Source organism: Mauremys reevesii, unplaced genomic scaffold (genome assembly GCF_016161935.1).
Source record: "Mauremys reevesii isolate NIE-2019 unplaced genomic scaffold, ASM1616193v1 Contig55, whole genome shotgun sequence".
NCBI classification, from domain to species: Eukaryota; Metazoa; Chordata; order Testudines; family Geoemydidae; genus Mauremys; species Mauremys reevesii.
In genome coordinates, this window is record NW_024100868.1 from 277,530 (window position 1) to 299,729 (window position 22,200).

General features: G+C 40.6%; 1 protein-coding gene across 1 annotated transcript; it reads right to left on the reverse strand.

Moving 5' to 3' along the window:
• Positions 1 to 3,227: 3,227 nt before the first annotated feature.
• LOC120394390 (oxidized low-density lipoprotein receptor 1-like) lies at positions 3,228 to 21,484 on the reverse strand. Its single transcript, XM_039518627.1, has 8 exons — positions 21,362 to 21,484; positions 18,312 to 18,407; positions 15,948 to 16,046; positions 12,561 to 12,704; positions 8,800 to 8,943; positions 7,299 to 7,450; positions 6,636 to 6,739; positions 3,228 to 3,595 (listed from the first exon to the last, which is right to left on the reverse strand). Exons 1-8 carry the CDS (start codon positions 21,426 to 21,428, stop codon positions 3,445 to 3,447), a joined length of 957 nt encoding a protein of 318 aa, XP_039374561.1. The 5' UTR covers positions 21,429 to 21,484; the 3' UTR covers positions 3,228 to 3,444.
• Between the last annotated feature and the right edge of the window lie 716 nt (positions 21,485 to 22,200).

A 22,200-nucleotide genomic window follows, 5' to 3' on the forward strand; every position in this document is an offset into this window, starting at 1 on the left:
CCTTTGAAACATTTCTGGAACAGCATACTTAGTTCCCACATGGGAAATGAAGGTACCCTGCTCCCTATCATTTTAATATAAGTACCAGCTTCCCCCTTTCATGTCTTTTCCAGCTTGGACAATCTTGCCTAGTCCGGTGGCCCTTAGAAGCATCTCTGACAGTGTGACAGCATGGCTAAGTGAATGGGAGCAGAACAACTGCTGGTGCATCTGACCATTGGGATCTTAGCTGTTGCCCTATGCCCTACTTGAACATGATCATTAAACATCTAAATGTGAATTGAGAAAATTAATTAAAATGAATTTATACCCTGGAAACTACAGAAAAGTAGTAAAAGTGGAAACATGGAAAAATTGCTAAGGAGGAGTACAAAAAAATAGTGCAAGCATGTAGGGACAAAACCAGAAATACTAGGGCACAAAATGAGTTACACGCCAAGGGATATAAAAAGTAATAAGAAGAGGTTCTTTAAATACATTGGGGCAAGAGAAAGTTGAAGGATAATGTTGATCCTCTACTTAGCACGGAAGGAGATCTAATAACTAAGGACCTCAAGAAGGGATGGATGAGTTCCCAGAAGAAATGAGAAGGGCAAACCTATCTTTAAAAGGGGAACAAAGAGAACCCATGGAAATATAGACCAGTAACCCTAACTGATATCTGCAAAGACACTGGAACAAATTATTAAACAATTAATTTGTAAACACCTGAAGGCTTTTAGGTTTATAAGGAATAGTCAGCATGGCTTGGTAAAGAACAAATTCTGCCAAACTAACCTAATGTCCTTATCTGACAGAGTTACTGGTCCAGAGGGGAAGCAGTAGGTATGATATATCTTGATATTAATAAGCCTTTTGATATAGTCCCACATAATATTCTCAGAAGCAAACTAGGAAAATGTGATCTAGATAATATTACTATAAAATGCATGTGACATACCAGGGTACAATTCGGACCAGTGGGGGTGGGGGTTGTATCACCCTTCTCCTGCAATCTTGGATGCCTTGCTTTGCTGCAGTAGCTCACCCCGAGCCAGTCACAAACAGCCATCTGGCATACAAGTCATATCCTGAATGTCTGTGTGTAGCTGCAGCCTGCCAGATATGTTTGAGTTACATTCTGGCTCTCACCAGCCTTGGTTATACTGCAGAATAACCCCAACATGCTCCCAGTCCTGGATTTCCCCCCAGAATTGTATGTCTTGTACTGCCCAGACCTCTCCTGGACAGTCCAAATATATTAAACCCATTACTCCTTTCAGGGAATAATACACCAGTTTATTACCTCAAATAGAGTTTGGACACTGTACTCCAGCTGAGGCTTCAACACTGCTAAGTGGAGTAGAACAATTACCTCTTGTATCTTACAAATGATTCTCCTGTTAATACACCCCACAATGATATTAACCTTTTTTTGCAACCGCATCACATTCTTGACTTTTATTCAATTTGTGATCCAGTATAACCCACAGGTCCTTTTCAGCAGTATTATCACCTAGCCAGTAGTTGTACATTGGATTTTTCCTTCCAAAGTCTATTACTTTGCACTTGTCTTAATTGAACTTCATCTTGTTGATTTCAGATCAATTCTTCAATTTGTCAAGGTCATTTTGAATTCTAATCCTGTCCTTCAAAGTGCTTTCAGCCCCTCCCGGTGTGGTGTCATCCACAAATTTTATAAGCATACTTTCCACTCCATGATCCAAGTAATTAATGAAAATATTGAACAGTAACAGATCCAGGACTGACCGTTGTGAGACCTCCACTAGATAGGTCTTCCCAATTTAACAGCAAACCGTTAATAACTACTTTTAGAGTATAGTCTCAATCAGTTGTGGACCCATTATCACAGGCTATGTCCCTGTATTCACATCCTGCACACAATTGTGCAGGGAGGGATAGCTCAGTGGTTTGAGCGTTAGCCTGTTAAACCCAGGGTTGTGAGTTTAATCCCTGAGGTAACCACTTAGGGGTCTGGGGTGAAAAATTGGTCCTGCTAGTGAAGGCAGAGGACTGGACTCAATGACCTTTCAAGGTCCCTTCCAGTTCTAGGAGATTGGTGTATCTCCTATTATAATAATCTTTGTACAAGGCATGCCTTGTGAGGTATCATTTGAAAACTCATAACTTGGTCAGTGTTGTCATGGTGAAATATATGTAGCAACCCTGTATGTGAAGTTATAGCATTTCCTTGTATGTTGTTATTAGCACATATTCCAAAACCCACAGCCCTGCCAGGCAGAAGTTGGGAAACAGGCTATATTGCTACATTTATGAAACTATAGAAATGTAGCTTTGGAAGAGACCTCTAGAGGTCATCAAGTCCAGGCCCCTGCGCTGAGGCAGGACTAAGTGATAGCAATTTGTACTGCAGTGCTGAAAGTTCAGGATTCAGGTGTTGCTCATGATGTGGTAATTATATGTAATAGAACTTATTTTTTCCATTCTAAAAAAATAAATTACATTTTTTAAAATTGCTAAAAGAATATTTCCATTACAAACTGAAGCACTCAAAATTAGAAAATGCAAAATTATGATTGCCTGTGCAAACTTAATTCAGCCCCCCTTGTGTTTCATTACAATGCAGTCTTTAATGACATAATCAAAGACACCTATAAATAGGGGACTTCCTAACCTCTGGGTACTTGACTTTGCAATCACAGTGACATTCTTTTAACATAGTTTTCATAAGTAATTATGTTAACATTGACTAATCTTATTCATAAATATTTCAGACCGTGGGGTTTTCATCACTTTTCTCAAAAGAGACTATTCCACAGTATAAGAAGTTGTTTTTATATGTAGTTTAACATTTATATTGAAGCAGGTCAATGAAGTTGGACCCATGGTACTAGTCACTGTACAGACATACAGAAAATTCAGTTGTTCACTGCTAGAATATGAAATCATTGTTGCAACTTCCTGCTGTCAGTGCTTCAGTTTCACATAATTGTTGCACACACAAAGCACACAAGGAGCCTGGGAATGTATAATGACAGTGTAATTAACTGAGAGAAGAAAATATTGTGCAGCTTCCCATATGGTCAGTGATTGATATTCAGTGTTGGTTGGTGCAGGACATAAAAGCTTTTCAACTGACATTAAAAAAGAAATATGCTCAATTGTAATTCATATTAAATAGGCACATTTATGCTGCAGTAGAGCCAAATGAATTGGTTCATAGAATTTCTTTTTTATTAGAGGAGATTTTCCATTTAACAAGCGGCTATTAAATGGGTTTCACTGTAACTAGGAGTGTTACAAAGAGTTTTCATAACGTAATACATTTGTTAACTTGTTTAACCTGCTATGCAGCAAAACAACAACAGTAGATCAGCTTCTAACAGATGAAGTATCCCAGCTCAAGATGGCAACTCTGCAAACTCAAGGGGTGAATTCTCTTTCCCTTTGGAAGGTCCCTGGTTATGATCGCCATGAATACTGTCATCTTCCTTGTGCCAGTTCAGTAGTCTTTTGCCGAGTAGCCCTCTTTTCACAAATACAGCGATATTGGCCTGTACAGTTATGGGAGAAGGCTTCCCCAGCTTTGAAAAGTGCACATTTCTCTCCAGGCTCTTGTATCTTTACTGGAAAACTTTTAAAAGAAATATTTTACTGTCAGACACATCAGACTTGGTGAAATCACAAAAAAAAACCTTATAAAATGCCTAAATCTTGGGGGTAGATGCCAGATATATACAAAGAAAGAAATAGAATCATAGAATCTCAGGGTTGGAAGGGACCTCAGGAGGTCATCTAGTCCAACCCCCTGCTCAAAGCAGGACCAAACCCAACTAAATCATCCCAGCCAGGGCTTTGTCAAGCCTGACCTTAAAAACATCTAAGGAAGGAGATTCCACCACCTCCCTAGGTAACCCATTCCAGTTCTTCACCACCCTACTAGTGAAAAACTTTTTCCTAATGTCCAACCTAAACCTCCCCCTCTGCAACTTGAGACCATTACTCCTTGTTCTGTCATCTTCTACCACTGAGAACAGTCTAGATCCATCCTCTTTGGAACCCCCTTTCAGGTAGTTGAAAGCAGCTATCAAATCCCCCCTCATTCTTCTCTTCTGCAGGCTAAACAATCCCAGTTCCCTCAGCCTCTCCTCATAAGTCATGTGCTCCAGCCCCCTAATCATTTTTGTTGCCCTCCGCTGGACTCTCTCCAATTTATCCACATCCTTCTTGTAGTGTGGGGCCCAAAACTGGACACAGTACTCCAAATGAGGCCTCACCAGTGCTGAATAGAGGGGAATGATCACATCCCTCGATCTGCTAGAAATGCCTCTACTTATACAACCCAAAATGCCATTAGCCTTCTTGGCAACAAGGGCACACTGTTGACTCATATTCAGCTTTTCATCCACCGTAACCCCTAGGTCCTTTTCTGCAGAACTGCTGCCCAGCCATTCGGTCCCTAGTCTGTAGCAGTGCATGGGATTCTTCCGTCCTCTGCACTTGTCCTTGTTGAACCTCATCAGATTTCTTTTGGCCCAATCCTCTAATTTGTCTAGGTCCCTCTGTATCCTATCCCTACCCTCCAGCGTATCAACCACTCCTCCCAGTTTAGTGTCATCTGCAAACTTGCTAAGGGTGCAGTCCACACCATCCTCCAGATCGTTAATGAAGATATTGAACAAAACCGGCCCCAGCACCGACGCTTGGGGCACTCCACTTGATACCGGCTGCCAACTAGACATGGAACCATTGATCACTACCCATTGAGCCTGACCATCTAGCCAGTTTTCTATCCACCTTACCGTCCATTCATCCAGCCCATACTTCTTTAACTTGCTGGCAAGAATACTGTGGGAGACTGTATCAAAAGCTTTGTTAAATAGGACCCTAGACAAGCAGTATTGATTAAAAATATGAAAATTGGGGGACTGAAGAGTTGATTAGGGCTAGACAGACTGCAGGCTGGTTTTGAGCAAGTTTCATTCACTCCACACAACTCTGGTAATGAACCTCAATCCTGCCTGGCAGCCCCCCTGCCATTCCCAGTCCTGGGCTCCCCACACGGACCTGCCAATGCCACTCAGTCCTGCCCTGTGGCCCCCCTCAAATTCCAGTCCTGGGCTCCTCACATGGCTTGTATAGCTGTGGGCTACTTCCCTTTTTCAGGGACAGACTTTGATCCCCTTACACACATAGGTGAGTAGTCACTCACAGCAGTAATCCTGCAGATATTAATTGGATTATTACTAATGTGGTTAACTGCTCAATAATGTAAATTAGGGGGTCATAATCAGTCTCTTAGTGATGGCTGAAAAGTCTTTCCTCTGAGACAGCTTTTAGCCTTACCTGTTATATGTAACTTATCTCAGACACGTATGTCTATCAGTCTGACCCACCTAGGGCATTTATAAAAACAGCTTTTTTTCTTCAAAATGATTTTCTGACAATAAATTACTCAACCAGTTCTACTTCGACCTTAATCTCTGTGCCTCAGCTCGCCATCTGCAACACAAGCATCATGCATCCCCCTCACCTCACAGCAGTGTTGTGAAGATAAATTAACCTATGTTTGTGAAACACTTGGATACTATAGTGATGAACGCCATAATTCTGCCTTCATGTCTGGCACTGAATGCAATAAATAAGGCCTAGGGGCATGGATTGAACTATGGATATAAAGCAAAATATTGCACATCCATTCTGTGCACTGACTGAGGCAGCCATCCTATGGAAATACAATAGTATGTGGTCATGTAACATGGGTAGTCAGTAGGAGGACCATGGGCCAAAACCAGACCTCCAGATGCTTTTGAATGAATGGCAAAATCTATTTATTTACTTATTGTCACTGCAGTGTCAAAAATGTTTCTCTAGAGTCTGGAGTTTGACCAAGAAATTTGGACCTTAACAAAAAATAATAGACTACCTCTGCATAATGCTATGCACAAGGGAGCTGAATTAAGTTTTCACAGGAAACCTTAAGTCTGGTATTTTCTAACTTTTGAGTGCTTAAATTTGCAACCCTAATAATATTCTTGTAATGTATTTATGTATGTGTAATGTGACTTTATTACTTTGACCCTTTAAACCCTGCTCAGTTTGGACCATTCATTAACAGCACTTCTAGAAACTCAATAAACAACTCTGATGAAAATTCAATAAGTGATAACTCTGTGCTTCAAAAAGTCTGTGCTGTGAAACCATGGATTCAGATATCTCAGTCTGAATCTTCATGTTTTTATCCATAAAATAACAAAAAAATCCTCACAACAAGAAAAACTCAGCTCTGTAATCAAAACAAAACATACATCTGACAAATCAAAGGTGTCCAGAGACCCTCATCCTGGCTTCCAATCAGCAAACCCCACTCTCTAGTTCCAAGAAGAAGCTCAGCCCAGATATATGATCTTTCTGAACCTACCTAGACTCAGCTGCACCTGATAGCTTGGACTCTGAAACCCCTTGGAGGGATTAAATGAGCCCTTTCCCCATACTGTCTGACTTAATGCCTCTTTCTAGAGGAAACATCAGCCCAGGTGGGTCAGAACTGTGGGACCTACTTGGGGGTATTGAATAATCTTTATTCCCCTTCCCACTGACATAGTAAAAATTTGGCAAGAAATACACAAGGATAAAAAATAACTGAACAATTTCTAGATGTGCCTGAGACTTACAGGTCACTGGGGTGTGCTGTGCCATCCTGCCACACCCAGCCATGACCGATAGCCATACGGGATAGTCCAATCCAGTGAAATGAGGCGTGAGACTTTATGAAACCCTGTGTGGAAACAAAAGCAAATCAGCTCAAACCCTGATATGAGTTTGTGGATATAAGGGATGGGAGGGAAGCTAATGAGTCATGCTCACAGCCAGTATGCTGGCCAGATGTTGGCCAAGCACATTAATTATCCAAGGGAATTACTGTGGAAGGAGATGAAACACTCTTTTCACAATGAGCAGAGAGCACTAGCCCAAGAGAAATCTTGGGCCCTTTACTGAGATAGTAGAAATGTGTTTCAGTCTCTTGCCACACCCCCAGCCCCACTCATGTAGCTGTACTGAGCATTAAACCTGAGACCTGGTGTCATCACACTTCCTTTAAGCCCTTCAGGTAGTTTTAGAATTTTTATTCATTCCCTTCTCTGGTGCCCATAGTCTAGTCAAGCTCTCTTAGGAAATTGTACATGGAATACAACACAGGGCAGTTTAGTGGGCCACATTATCCTGACAATATGCCCATTCATTTTATAACCATATTATATCTCCCCATCACAGGGATATATGGAAGTTATAGTTCAGAATATACAGGAAACAAAACAACAGGGTAAATTCCCTACCAGCTCTTTCTTGTTCTCTATTTTAAGCAGTAGGGATCCCCAAGAAGAGCAGTATTCTTTACTCTTGTGCCATGTTTTCATTTCCTTAGAAAAATGGTAACACTTCTCTCCATGCTGTATCCAGCTCTCTGGGCAAGGTCTGCATTTATCGCCTTGAAAAAAATACATTATCAATCCATCACATTTTTGTGTGATGCAGTTTCATGTGAGTGGTCATAACATATTAGCTGCACTGACATTTTCGTGCACAACCATTCTATACTGGAATAGAGTCTTCAAGTGGCACATGTTTGTGATTTGAAACTAAAAGTAATTAATTCTACTGCTGAGTCTGTGTGTCTCAGGTTCAGCTGGTGCATTATCTGTAGTTGGCCATGAATTTGGGACAATTAGAAAACAAACATGCAGAATTCAAGAGGTAGCATCCCTGGTCCAGCATAGCCTCACCATCCTTACTTAGAAGAGGCTAGCACCATTAATGGAACTAGGCCAGGCACCATCTTCCCCAGAGAAGAACATACGTGCAACCAATGTAACAGAGAAGAGACTGAACTGCAGAGTCACTTTCTGATCAAAGGTCCAACATATGTTCAGGTGCAACTAAGAAACATCCCCAAATTATTAGGAATGATAAAGATTTTTTCATTACAAAGTGAAAAGGAAAAACTGGACCTAAACCTCAACTTATTTTATTTATTTATGTATTTATTTATTTTGAGAAAGACACCAGGATTTCTTTCATCTGTCACCTTTTAGCACTGTCCTTGGCATGTTCATCTGCAAGCATATCTTAAAATGGAACAGCTTGATATGGGGTTTGGGGAAAATTTTGAACAGGTGTATGCTACATCCCACTAGTGTGCTGACAATGTTGATCCACTTAAATGCTGACCCAGTCTTGTCAGTGAATTGCTATTATTGATGGTCACAGAAATTGCAATTATTTGTGGGCCCTATGAACAAGAGAGGGAATGAGAGCACCCAGAGAGGAAGAAAACATCATATGTGAAACAGGTGACATGAATAATAGATTATTAGGGGTGGAAGGGACCTCAGGAGGTCATCTAGTCCAACCCCCTGCTCAAATCAAGGCCCAGCCCCAAACAGATTTTTGCCCCAGATCTCTAATTGGCCCACTCAAGGATTGAACTCACAACCCAAAATTTAGAAAGTCAATGAACAAACCACTGAGCTATACCACCTCAGTTTGCCATTTGTGGGACACATCCTGTCACTCCCAAAGGAACAGGAAGGACTTGGGTGACATAAATTGGAAAGAGATATGCCCATGTTACAAACCCCTGAAGTTAGAGTCCCAGGGATCACAGAGTATAACTCATGCTGGATGCCCAACATTTTTGCATAGAATTATTTGTGGCTTTCAGTGTTAACAACAATTAGATCAGGCCCTTGGGTACTGTGTGCACAGGTGAACAGGAGTCTAATGAAACACAAATGTTATTTTATAGGCTATAACAGAATAGTGAACGTGAGTTGCTACCTTTCATGTTCATAATATTTGTGAGGTTTATGTTCTCTGCTTGGAGATCATCTCTTTTCTGGTGGCAGATTTCCAGTGTTTTCTGCAGTTGGGTGATATTGTCCACAATTTCACATTGCTTGTTGAGGGTTTTGTTCTGCAGAACTAAAATTCAGAATAAATTCACACATACTATACAACTTGTAAATACTCTACAAGTATTTACAATACTCTATTAAATACTCTACAAGTATTGACAATACTCTATTAAAAATGTAGTGATCAATGGTTCCATGTCTAGGTGGCAGCCGGTATCAAGTGGAGTGCCCCAAGGGTCGGTGCTGGGGCCGGTTTTATTCAATATCTTCATTAACGATCTGGAGGATGGTGTGGACTGCACCCTTAGCAAGTTTGCAGATGACGCTAAACTGGGAGGAGTGGTTGATACGCTGGAGGGTAGGGATAGGATACAGAGGGACCTAGACAAATTAGAGGATTGGGCCAAAAGAAATCTGATGAGGTTCAACAAGGACAAGTGCACTTAGGACAGAAGAATCCCATGCACTGCTACAGACTAGGGACCGAATGGCTGGGCAGCAGTTCTGCAGAAAAGGACCTAGGGGTTACGGTGGATGAAAAGCTGAATATGAGTCAACAGTGTGCCCTTGTTGCCAAGAAGGCTAATGGCATTTTGGGTTGTATAAGTAGGGGCATTTCCAGCAGATCGAGGGATGTGATCATTCCCCTCTACTCAGCACTGGTGAGGCCTCATTTGGAGTACTGTGTCCAGTTTTGGGCCCCACACTACAAGAAGGATGTGGACAAATTGTAGAGAGTCCAGCGGAGGGCAACAAAAATGATTAGGGGGCTGGAGCACATGACTTATGAGGAGAGGCTGAGGGAACTGGGATTGTTTAGTCTGCAGAAGAGAAGAATGAGGGGGGATTTGATAGCTGCTTTCAACTACCTGAAAGGGGGTTCCAAAGAGGATGGATCTAGACTGTTCTCAGTGGTAGAAGATGACAGAACAAGGAGTAATGGTCTCAAGTTGCAGAGGGGGAGGTTTAGGTTGGACATTAGGAACAACTTTTTCACTAGTAAGGTGGTGAAGAACTGGAATGGGTTACCTAGGGAGGTAGTGGAATCTCCTTCCTTAGAGGTTTTTAAGGTCAGGCTTGACAAAGCCCTGGCTGGGATGATTTAGTTGGGTTTGGTCCTGCTTTGAGCAGGGGGTTGGACTAGATGACCTCCTGAGGTCCCTTCCAACCCTGAGATTCTATGATTCTATGATTCTATAGGTCTGCTTAGAGATATGTTTAATTTTTCAGATTTTTTTGGTAGCAAAATAGTAAATGCTACTTGGATATTAAAAAAACCACTGGGTGGTTTTTAAATGGAACATATTCAAAAACAATTTAGTTTGATTTCTAATCTCTGGTATGGAGGCAGTGAATATTTTAAGAGACTGAAAGACTGTCAATTCTTATTGGCTGATTCACCACTCTGTAACTCCAGTTTTGTGTCATCATCACTCCAATGAAATCAAAACTAGATACACTGGTGCTGCCAATATCCAAGCTAAGGAGCAAGGAAAACAGGTAGAGATTTAGGTAGAATGAAGTAACAGGAGTTGACATGGATGTGCTCCAAAAAAAATTCTAAAAAGAGATAAAATCCATTAAAATCTTGCTGAAACTCAGAGGTACAGCCCACAACATTGCTACCATGAAATCCAATCAAGCCACGTTGCGTTGGATGACAGAACCTGAAAAATCTGATGCCTTATCAAAAAAGATGGAGAAATCACTGGAAGGAAGGAAGGAGCTGTCCATAAATTACATGACATTTTTAGGTAATTTTCAAGACCCTCCCACTCCCTTGTAACACTTTGTAACACTGGAAAAACATGTATAAATAGGGACTCACCTGCCTAATGCATTATATAATTTATAGACAGTCGCAAAGGAAGGAAGGAAGGAAGGAAGGAAGGAAAGAAGAAGACCTAGAAGAATAATCTTGAGTGCAACTTTGAAATCAACTACGTAAAAGGTTCAGAAGAAAAGACGAAAGGTGAAAACATTTAACAACAACACTAGACAAAAGAAGGAAGGAATTAATTGATGAAAGAAGGAAGGATTGGTGGAAGGAGTAGACATTTTCAGGGTACAGGGGAGGGAGAAGAGGACAGAAGATAGGGAGGAGTTGATCTTCTCTTTGAAGAAGTCCTCAAGTTTCTGCATCGGGAAAGAGGAATAGTGAGAGTGGGGAAGATTTCAGCATGGAGTCAAAGGCCACAAATAGGTGACAAGAGTTGTAGGAACAGGATTCAATGAGGGTGGAAAATTAGGGTTATTTGGCAAGGAATCCAACCACTTATAACATGAAAATGTCCCATCTTAACAATGTGCTTCATTTCTAGGGGAGGAAACTCTATGGAAAAAGGGAGCAAAGTAAACTGAATTTAAGGACTCTGCCAAGTAGAATGTGGATGAAACAGGCAGATGAACACAATTATGCTTAATGAAAGCATAGAAGAAGATGAGATCAAATGATCATGAATAAATAGCCATTTTTCTGTTGTTGGTTCACCTGGAGCAAAAGACACATCTAGTACTGCTCCATTTACCGGGAACATCTTCAGTGACATACTAAGATTCCAATGGGTTGTTGTGGAGTTTAGTGAACTCAGATACTAGTGACTTGGTGTTTAAAATCAGATACTGATCATTGGTTCCTTACTGACCCAAGTAAAGCTCTCAATGATCTTGTCTAGACTACAGTTTTTGGATGTGTCCACTAAAATATGTTGATTGACAATCAATGAACACCACAACCAAAAATCCAATCTAGACAAGGACAATAATCTCTACTCTCCATCATCCTCTGTCTCCTGGTCCTCTACTCTACACAGATCCTGAACATGATTTTTTGTACAGAGGTTTGTGGGTCATGAACAGAGGAGATGAAGAAAATAAAATACATCTGGGAAAGGCAGCAAGAAACACCAGACAAACAAGAACATGAACATAAAGCAACACTGCAAGGCATAACACAGCATTGTACTCCTCACAACAAAGTGCTTCTGCAACAGGGAACCCACAGCAGCCTTTTTAGTGTGAGTGGGAAATTTGGGAAATTATGGGGCATGGGGAACAGGGGTCTGCTGGAGAAGACAGGAGGTAGAAAATGCTTTAGTCTAATCCCTGGAATTGGCTGAGGAGGATGCAAGGTGCTCAGTGTATCTGGGCCTATTTGTCTGTTGCCATATTCTTCTATCTATATGTGAGTTTATTTTGTTTCAGTGCCATCATTTTTGGGTCTTGCTGTGCATGGATTCTTGTTGCAACTTCCCCAGTGGCCATAGTTTTACAGCCTTTCCCTAGGAGGGTTCATGACTTCATTATTCTCCACCAAGTGTCCCATACAATTATATGACCAGTTCATCTATGATTAGTTTGTCATTATTTGGTGATTTCCTGTAACTCCCAAAGGTACAAAAAGGAATCAGGTGATGCCTATTGGGAATGGATATGCCCATGTCTCAAAACCCTAAAGCTAGTGAGCCAAGGATCATTGAGTACGACCCCTGCTGGGTGCCCAACACTTCCCGCAAAGATTCTTTTGTGGATTTCCTTGCTCTAACAATTAGATCAGGCCGTTGGGCAGTTTGTGCACAGGGAAAGAAGAACCCTGAGAAAGCTCTTTTGTTAATAAGAGCAAGGTGAATGAAACAAAAATCTTACTCTAATGCCTATAACAGAATAGTGAGCTTCAACCGATACCTTTAATGTTCACAATATGTGTGAGGTGTGTGTTCTTTGCTTGGAGATCATCTTTTTGCTGGTGGCAGATTTCCAGAGTTTTCTGCAGTTGGGTGAGGTTTTCGAATAATTCATGCTGTTTGTTGGGGTTTTCATTCTGGAGAACTTAAATTAACAATAAAGTAACAAAGCTGTGCCACATAAAACTGAAACTGCAGTAACCTTTATTAAATCGATTGTCTTTTGCTCTACAGGTCCACTAAGATAGTAAAAGAAAAAGACTGATTTTGTAACCTGACTAACAAACCATGTGCAAAAACATTATATAACCAACACGGCTTTTTAATCTCTGTTAAATTGGGGGAAAGGGTAGTGCTACTATCCCAAGCTCAACACACAGAATAAGTTTTGTTCCATGTTAGTTATCAAAATGAGGTACCACTTATACAGATTGTTTTCAAAATATGATCATGCTTTGAGCTCCACTGGGCTTCTCCTCAGTGGGGCCTGAATATGCCCATGGGCTCTTCTAGGTTTCTTTGGCATGGCTCCTTTTTGTCCAAGAGGGAATTTAAAAAGTATTATCTCCAAAATGCCAGCCATGTCGCGCACCAAAATTAGCTATTTCTCAAGGCAGATTGTGCTGATTTGTGATCCTCCTTCTCCTTTCTTACATGAAGAATTAAATAGTTAAAGTTAACATTTAAATTATCATCAGTGGGCATCTGAGTTAACACCTCACTGAGAGGAATGGGGCAGCTCATCCCTTTCGGGGCTATTGTTCCAGGAATCACTTAGGCATCTCTGACATTCATTTTTGAGGTTTTCTTTGCAACTATAATAATAGATTGACTTTTACAAATGAAAGCCGGGATTCTGCAAAGCTAAATAGCATCATCTAAAACAAAATCATTAGGGGCCATTCAGATGAGAGGGCACAACAGTGTCACGGGAAACTATTTGCACACCATTGTCTTCCTCATAAATAAGCACTTCTACAAGAGGCAAACCACAACAATCTGCTGAAGGGAAACCACAACCTCGTTTTAGTCAGAGTGGGCAAATTAAGACGTCAAAGATTAGGGAACCCATCTGAGTAGAATAGGAGGTGGGAAATGATCTAGTCTAGTCATAGGAGATAGATGAAAATGTAAGCTTGTTATTATATCTGAATATGTGGTTTCTTCTACATTTGAGTCATCCATAGGGTATGGTTTTCAAATTGTCTGTGAAATTATAGTGTTGATGGTGAAGATAAACAAAGTAGCACATTGTCAGTTAGTGCTGTGGAGAGGGGTGAGCTTGAAGGTCTTTCTGTAGTAAAGCCTATTTGTCTCTTGAATTTGTGAATCTCTTTCTCTCTCTCCATAGGCCAGGTCTACATTAGAAACTTTTGGCAGTTTAGCAATGTCAGCTTGGGGTGATTTTTGCAATATTATTTTACTGACTAAATGCTTGTGTAAACACAGCTTATACTGGTAAAAAAAAGAGTTTTTGCCAGTACAACTTATTTTGCTCAGGGACCCATTATAAACTATGCCATCAAAATCACCTTTTTGCCAGTATAACCTTCATATACTCTAGCACAGTTTGCTGTTATACTGGCAAACCATTTCTAGTGTAGACATGGCCTTATTGATGAGTTTATCTTGTTCCAATGTCATCATGTTAAATTCTTTTGTGCATTAATACTTCATGCAAATTTCCAAGTAGTTATAGTTTAACAACATTTCCTTTAGTGTGTGTCTCTAACTTAATCTCCACCAAGTGTCCCATAAACTTATTTGATTACATCAGCTTTGATTAGTTTGTTCTTCCCATAGAAACGAATCATTGCATTTGATAGAGTTCCACATGTGAAAATATTAGTTAAATTGGAGAAGATGGCGATTAATATGAAAACTGAAAGGTGGATAAGGAACTGGTTAAAGGGGAGACTACAACGGGTCGTACTGAAAGGTGAACTGTCAGGCTGGAAGGAGGTTACTAGTGGAGTTCCTCAGTGATCAGTCTTGAGACCAATCTTATTTAACATTTTTATTAATAACTTTCTCACCAAAAGTGAGAGTGTGCTAATAAAATTTACAAAGGACACAAAGCTGGGAGGTATTGCCAATACAGAGGAGGACTGTAATATAATACAAGAAGATTTGGATGACCTTGTAAATTGGAGTAATAGAAATGGGATGAAATTTTAATAGTACAAAGTGCAAGGTCATGCATTTAGGTACTAACAACAAACTGGGAACTTATTAGTTGGAAGCAACAGAGGAGGATGGCTATATTGATTGGTCACAGGATTACTAGGAGCCATCAGTGTGACGCAGCCATGAGAAAAGTTAATGCAGTGCTAGGATACATCAGGCGAGGTATTTCCAGTAGAGACAGGGATGTGTTAATACCATTATACAAGGCACTGGTGAGACTTCATCTGGAATACTCTGTGCAATTCTGGACTCCTGTGTTTATGAAAAATGAATTCAAACTAGAACCGGTGTGGAGAAGGGCTACTGAGATGATCCAAGGAATTGAAAACCTGTCTTATGAAAGGAGACTCAAAGAGCTTGGCTTGTTTAGCCTAACTAAAATAAAGCTGAGAGGAGATATGATTGCTCTCTATAAATACATCAGAGGGCTAAATACCAGGGAGGGAGAGGAGTTATTTAAGTTAAGTTAATGCAGAGGATGGTATGATGGGGTTGCCTATGATAGCATGTGGCCCATCGGCGACTGCCAGTAGCAAAAATCCCCAATGCCTGGAGATGGGACAGTATATGGAGAGGGCTCTGATTTACTACGGAGCATTCTTTCTCAGGTATCTTCCTGGTGGGTCTTGCTCACATGCTCAGGGTTTGATTGATTGTCATATTTGGAGCCAGGAAAGACTTTTCCCCTGGGTCAGATTGGCTGAGACCCTGCTGGTTTTTTGCCTTCCTCTGCAGCCTGGGGCATGGGTCACCTGCAGGTTTAAACTAGTGTAAATGGTGGCTTCTCTGTAACTTAAAGTCTTTAAACCATGATTTGATGACTTCAGTAACTCAGACAGAGGTTAGGGGTTTACTTCAGGAGTGGGTGAGTTTCTGTGGCCTGCAATGTGTAGGAGGTCAGACTAGATGAACTCAATTGTCCCTTCTGACCTTACAATCTATCAGTCTATGAATCAAATGGGTATAAACTGAGAAGAGAGGTACCAAGGCATAACTGACTACTGAGGACTCCATACTTCGGTAAAAAACTGTTTTTGAATGAACAATACAGTGTATCTGTCTAAACTTACAGCACTTACTCTTTGAGTACAGAATGCATTATCTGAGAATATACAGGTAAATGTGTTAAAACAATGGAGCTATGCCAATTTACACCAGCTGAGAATCTGGCCTACTTAGTGTCTCCTCTGCAAGTACTTACCCTTAGCAGCCAGGACACCTATTGTTACCAACAAAACCAGGCAGAAGATTCCAAGAATCACTAAAATGAGCTGCAGGTGTGGAGGCAGGGAGGAAGAATCTAACAGAAAAGAGAAAGGAGAAAATCAAATAAAGTGAGCCCCCTATCCTCAGAATCTGGTGTCAGATTACAATTTCTTTAGGCAGTATCTGTGACACATGGACAGAATCCAACCAACCAGGACTAAAATAAGAACACAGGAAATGCCATACTGGATCAGAACAATTGTCTTTCTATTCTACCATCCTGTCTCCAACAGTGGCTAGTACCTAATATTTCAGAGAAAGGTGTAAATCACATATAAAGGACAATACACAAAACATCCCTGTGGGAAAGGTTTCTTCCTAACCTCAGGTAGTCAGTGATTGACTTATGCTCTGCAACTTGAAGGCGGTATATGAAAAAAACAAAAAAAAAACAGTAATAGTTTACATTCATTACCGGTGTAGCTAATGAAAGTGACTGTAGCAAATAGACACTCTTTGGTGGCAGATTTGTGACTAGCACTGACTGAAAGATAGAAGTTCATGAACATTTTTCATTTTGTTCAAAATTTCTCATTATTTTTATTGTTTTCGTGACAACATTGAAAAAAAAAACACATTTCAGTTAGTTTCCAAAAAAAAAAAAAAAGTGTAAGCATTTTGCTTGGGGAGAGGAGGGTTGCCCCATTTTCTGTCACCTTTTATCTCCCCCCCCCCCATTTTCCTTTGGAAAAAAGGAGAGATAAAGGGGGTTTAATAACCAAAACAAAACAAGAAACCCCAAACTTTTAAATTAAACAACATTTTTGAAGTGAAACAATTTTTTTCTTTTCAACACTTTAATTAAATAATAAAAAATTTCAACCAAAACCAAAAAATCAAAAAGCCATTTTTGTTGAAAAACTTTTTGATTAAAAACTTTTGATCAACAATAGTTAAGATCTCTCTTTCTGCTATAGACAATTTGGGCCCAGATTTGTTATCAGCTTCCAGTAACAGAACATTAGCAAACACTTGTAGAATATAGATATTCAGGCCTGCCTGTAAAGGCCTATACTTTAAGACAGTAATTCTCAAACGTTTGTACTGGTGACCCCATTAACATAGCAAGCCTCTGAGTGTGACCCCCCCTTATAAACTAAAAATACTTTTTTATATATTTAACACCATTAGAAATGCTGGATGCAAAGTGGTATTTGGGGTGGAGGCGGACAGCTTGTGACCCGCCATGTAATAACCCCCAGTTTGAGAACCCCTGCTTTAAGAATTTAGGTGTATTTTTATCACTTAGCTAGTTATAGAGGTATAAAACAAAGAAAAAAATCACAGTCCACCTGTGTATGGGCCTTCTCTCACTAGGATAGTCTGAGGCCTTGTTCTTAGGCTAAGGTCTTTGGCTAAGCAGCAGGGCCAGCCATAAGCTGGGAAGCAAACGGTCACATCCTCACATTCCAAACCAGTCGATTGAAATAAGGTGCTATTGGACTGTTAGAAAGATGATCCTGTCCTGATAGTGCCCATCACCACCAGATAAAGAAACAGTTCTTAAGAGGGTTAAAGAAAACATAGTTTGATGGCGTCCTGTCTGGCAAAAAATCACTTATCAATGGTTGTGGTTGTGAAACCCTCATTTCTGTATTGTTTTATCTTTATGGCCCCCACTTTTCTATTGTTAATCTGTCTGGTTCTCTCATTGTTTCTGTCTGCTGTATAATTAATTTTGCTAGGTGTAAATTAATTAGGGTAGTGGGATATAATTGGTTAGAGAATTATGTTACAATATGTTAAGACTGGTTAGTTGAATTACAGTAAAATGATTGGTTAAGGGATAGCTGAGAATATTACTATATAAACTGGGGTCAAACAGCAAGTGGGGGGAAGGGAAATTGGAATCATATTTGCTAAGGGGCAGGGAAAATGGGAACAGGGACACAGGCAAGGCTCTGCGGCGTCAGAGCTGGGAAGGGGGACATGGGGTAACTGCTCTGCGGCAACAAAGTTGGGAAGAGGCACATAGGGTAAACACTCTGCGGCATCAGAGCTGGGAAAGGGGACACTGGGGAACAGACTCTATTGGTGTATAGAGATAAGCCCGACTGGTGTGAAGGGCTTCGGAATATGATTGCTTGGAAACTAACCCCAATAAATGTTGCATTGTCGGTGCTTTGGACTTCTGGTCTTTTGCTGCTTGCTGTCTACATGACAAGAACCAGGGCAGGGAGTGAAGGGAAAGCCCTCTAGCAAACACACTTGAAGAAAGTTAGTTACTGGAGGAAGAGGTTTGATTCTTTACAGTGAAACACCAGCATATATAGAATTAGAAGCTTTTAAGGCATAGTACCTTTATTTTTGGCCTTCTCAGCAATCTGTCTGCTTCGCTGTTCATTAGGACTATGAAATTTCAGCTCTGAGTAGGTCACATCCTGCTCACTCATTTCTAGTGGGTTATAGAACAGAGAGTTTAGACTCAGGTGTATTGAGATGGGTAATGGGATATGATGAATAACTGACATGACATATCTATGAAACTCCCATCACAGCAAACAAAGAGCACCATTACCTATTTTATGCCACAAATGAGCTGTCTTTTAGAAAAGCCAATCAAGGTTCTTGTGATGAAAAGAAATCATATACTAGAGCAATGAGTCCAGTGTCAATCTCTTATCACATTTTCTAATACAGTGTGGAAATTTAGTTGAAAGGGGGCTCAGTTTTCAAAAAGTTGGGAATTGGGTTCTAATGTCTGTCCTCTATTTATATTTCCAGAGAATAAAATTTCCCAAACTGGACCTGTCAATACATGTTAGTAATTTAAACAGTGAAATTAAAAACAAAACAAAAGACAAAAAATCAACTCATTAACACGGAAGGTTTATAAAAACAAACATTAGAAAGTAAGGTTTTGACTTAATCTTTAAAAAATATATTTGAAGGGCAAAATTTTCAAAGGGGTCTCATGGAGTTAAGCATCCAGTTTCCACTGAAATTCAAAGTGAATTTTCCTAAGTGTCTTTTAAAATCCCACTTGAAAAGTGTGGTGTGACAGTCTGGGAATCTGTCAATGTACATCTTTTATCTGAGATTTTGAGGTCTCTGTATGTATGTTTATCAAGCAGCAAACACTGTTTTGAATGTGGTGCTGGTTGCCCACTCTTTTCTCTTTTACCTCCACATTGGACAGAAATTCCCATGGGTGGCAACACAGGGAAATGGAGCCTACAAGTCTTCTTTGAAAGGGACAGTTATTAAGGGCTATTAAGCAGTGAACAGACCTGGTCCAGACAGAAAAATAGGATAGCTGAAGACTGGGAAAAGCCAGTTTGCAGGGGTTTGGGACTGGAGACTGGGGTATCCCCAGCAGCAGAACAAAGGAATCAGGTGTTGGTTGTGAGACATATAAACTTGAGGGACTCAAACAACAGGGAAGGAACAGTAAGCTTTGGACAGGAGAGAGCAAGAGAGGGGCCTGCTATTATAGCAAGGTGTCCTGTTTATCTGCAGCACCAGCCAAGGTCAAACAAAGAGAGCTGTCCAGTGGCCTGGAACAGAGAGAGAGAGAGCAAGAATCCGTGATTCCAGAGAGAAACTGTGTGCAGGAGACAAAGATCCTGGACACCCCAAAGGGCTCTGCCCAAGCCCAATTGCTATCCCAAGTGGTGAGGAACCTGAGGCAGGGAGATGTGTAGACAAAATGATTATTTTGCCTAGATCTGTGTATGTCTCTTGCTATCTAAGTAAAGAGTAATGGTGTTTAGAAGCTATTATGAAGCCGATGTGTCTGATGCCTTTGTCACTGATGAGTTAAAACAGTAAATCTAGAATGCTCACAAGGCTGGAGTTCTGCAAGAGGGTGTGTTTAAGCTACAGGAGAGTCTGGGTGGCGGGGGTCAGTACTGGGCCTAGGGGCCTATGTTAGTTGGGCCATATGGCCCCATTTCCATAAGATGATAACAGACAGCCTACACCCACGAGATGTGCCAGAGAAGCCAGCAGGGGAAACACTACTGCACTCTATTGATAGCCAAAGAAGCTTCAGAGCTCCTGGCTCCAGTGGTTTGGGACTCCACACAGCAGCCTGGGGAGTGTCCAGCACAGATCACTCTTCTGGAGCTGCATGTGTGACATATGGGAGCACAGACTCCAGAAAAACTTAAAGTGAGGTGCTACTCTGAAAAAGTAATTATGTAAAATTGATACCCTCTTCCCCAGTGGGTATGTGATCTGTGCATATTCAGATCATAGCTGCTGACTTGGCTTAGTGTCAAAAATAAGTTCGATTTTTTTAAAAAAAATCCTTTTAGCCCCATATAGCTCAGACAGATGGAACTGGTCTATTTCTACTTGTGCATCACCTGCTGGAATAGAATTGCTTAGTAAGTTCCCATCAATTGTATCTGTACAAACCTATTACCCACAACATTAAAATATGCTACCTATTGTTGGTATCGTCCATAGCCAGACCCTCACTACATAATTTCTAACACTCTCAATTCTATGATAGAGAGCAAAACTCAAAATCATCATCCCAGATCCAGCTCTGGACAAGCAGTGTGTCATATTCCATCCTCAGAAAAGGCAAGAATGAAAAGATGAGTCTTGCACCATGCCCTGAAGGTCAACAAACCCAGGCTCCACCAAAATAATAAGAGCAATTTAAGGTGAGCACCCTATACCAAAAACTCCTGGGCCAGAGACCACCAGAGTTCTTCTCAAGAACCTGCTAAGAGAAGCAATATGAGTGTGATTATGTTGCATAAAAATAGCACCTTCCCCTTTTCCTGCCCTTATTTCTAACCTCTCCAGGTCCTATTGTATTGTTTCTCTGACTTTTGTAGGGTTCAGATCATCATCTAGTTCAGTATAATCTTATCTACATCAACCCAAATCATACCGACTCTTGATTTAATACACTGGCATGAGCCATCGCACTTTAGTTTTGGACCCTCACCCATGTTTCAATCAGTAGGACTAGAATCATTTCTCAACCAGCTTCAATTCATTTTTTCAAATAGGATTTTTTGAATGTTTGTAAACAAAGCTTTTCTAAACTCAAGATCTGATTCCTGGCTTGGAAAAGATCTTATAGCTTCGATGTAAAGTTTTCAAAAGTGCCTACATTATTAGCCATTTTTTAAAATGTTTACCCTTGGTGTTTAATGGTAAAACAACCAAATACATTGCAGAAGGCAAAAGGAACACAAATGCAAATTCACATGCTGCAGGGACAGCCCATACTAATGCTAATGTTAATGCTGATTAATGCAATAGTAATGTTTATAACCACTTGTACTAAATTTATAAGAGAAAAGAGAAGACTTAGAGTTAAAAAAAAACCCTACATCAATTATCCAGTCTAATAACAAAAGCTACTAAGACATTTGGTGATGATACCTGTGTGGATGTCAGAGATCCTTTGCTGGAGTCCTGGAATAGACGTGTTGATATCTTCGTACGGCATATGAATATGAGAGAGAGTTTGTCTATTGTGTTAGTAGAGAGTCAACATAAAATAAGGGAGGAAAAAATTATTTGCTGTGGTGTTCCGACTACAACTGCACAGGAAGTTCGCACATAACTGGTTTGAAGTGAGCTGCCCCCTCACAAAGTGTTCAGAGCAAAAGGATTTTCATCTTTATGGGTTAAAGCATCATTATGACCAGGGGTCAAATTAAAAAACAAAATTAGTGATACTCTTCCAGGCTTCACCCACAAACCAAACTTTCCCCATCTGAGATACGAAAATGTCACACAACTCTCAGCACATTGCATAGATGTTGAAAATATTATCCTGTGGGCTTTACTTGGCTTTTCAGGCTTCGCTCCCCCTCAGAGAAACAGTCATGGGAAGGCCAGATTAAGGCACAGATGTAATATGCATATGTCCAGTACCACAGCTCCCAGATTGTGTGCTGGGATCAGAGTCTAAGCATTCATGAAAATATGAATTTTCCTAATTTTATGGTTGCAAAGAAAAGGATGGAAATGTGAGCCAAGTGTAACTGATGCAGTGACTTCTACATAAATCTGCAGACAGCCTCCAGAAGAGGTAAGAGCAGGAGCCATCTGTCCCCTCAGCAACCACCAGAGCAGATCTGGGCCCTGTTGCTATGGGGAGGAGTTGACTATTTGGGGATCTTGGATTACCTCACTGGGCTTTGTGGGATTGGTTCCCCTCAGTGACTTTGTCTTAATCATGTCTCAGAATTTTGTTGATTTACATTCCATTCTTC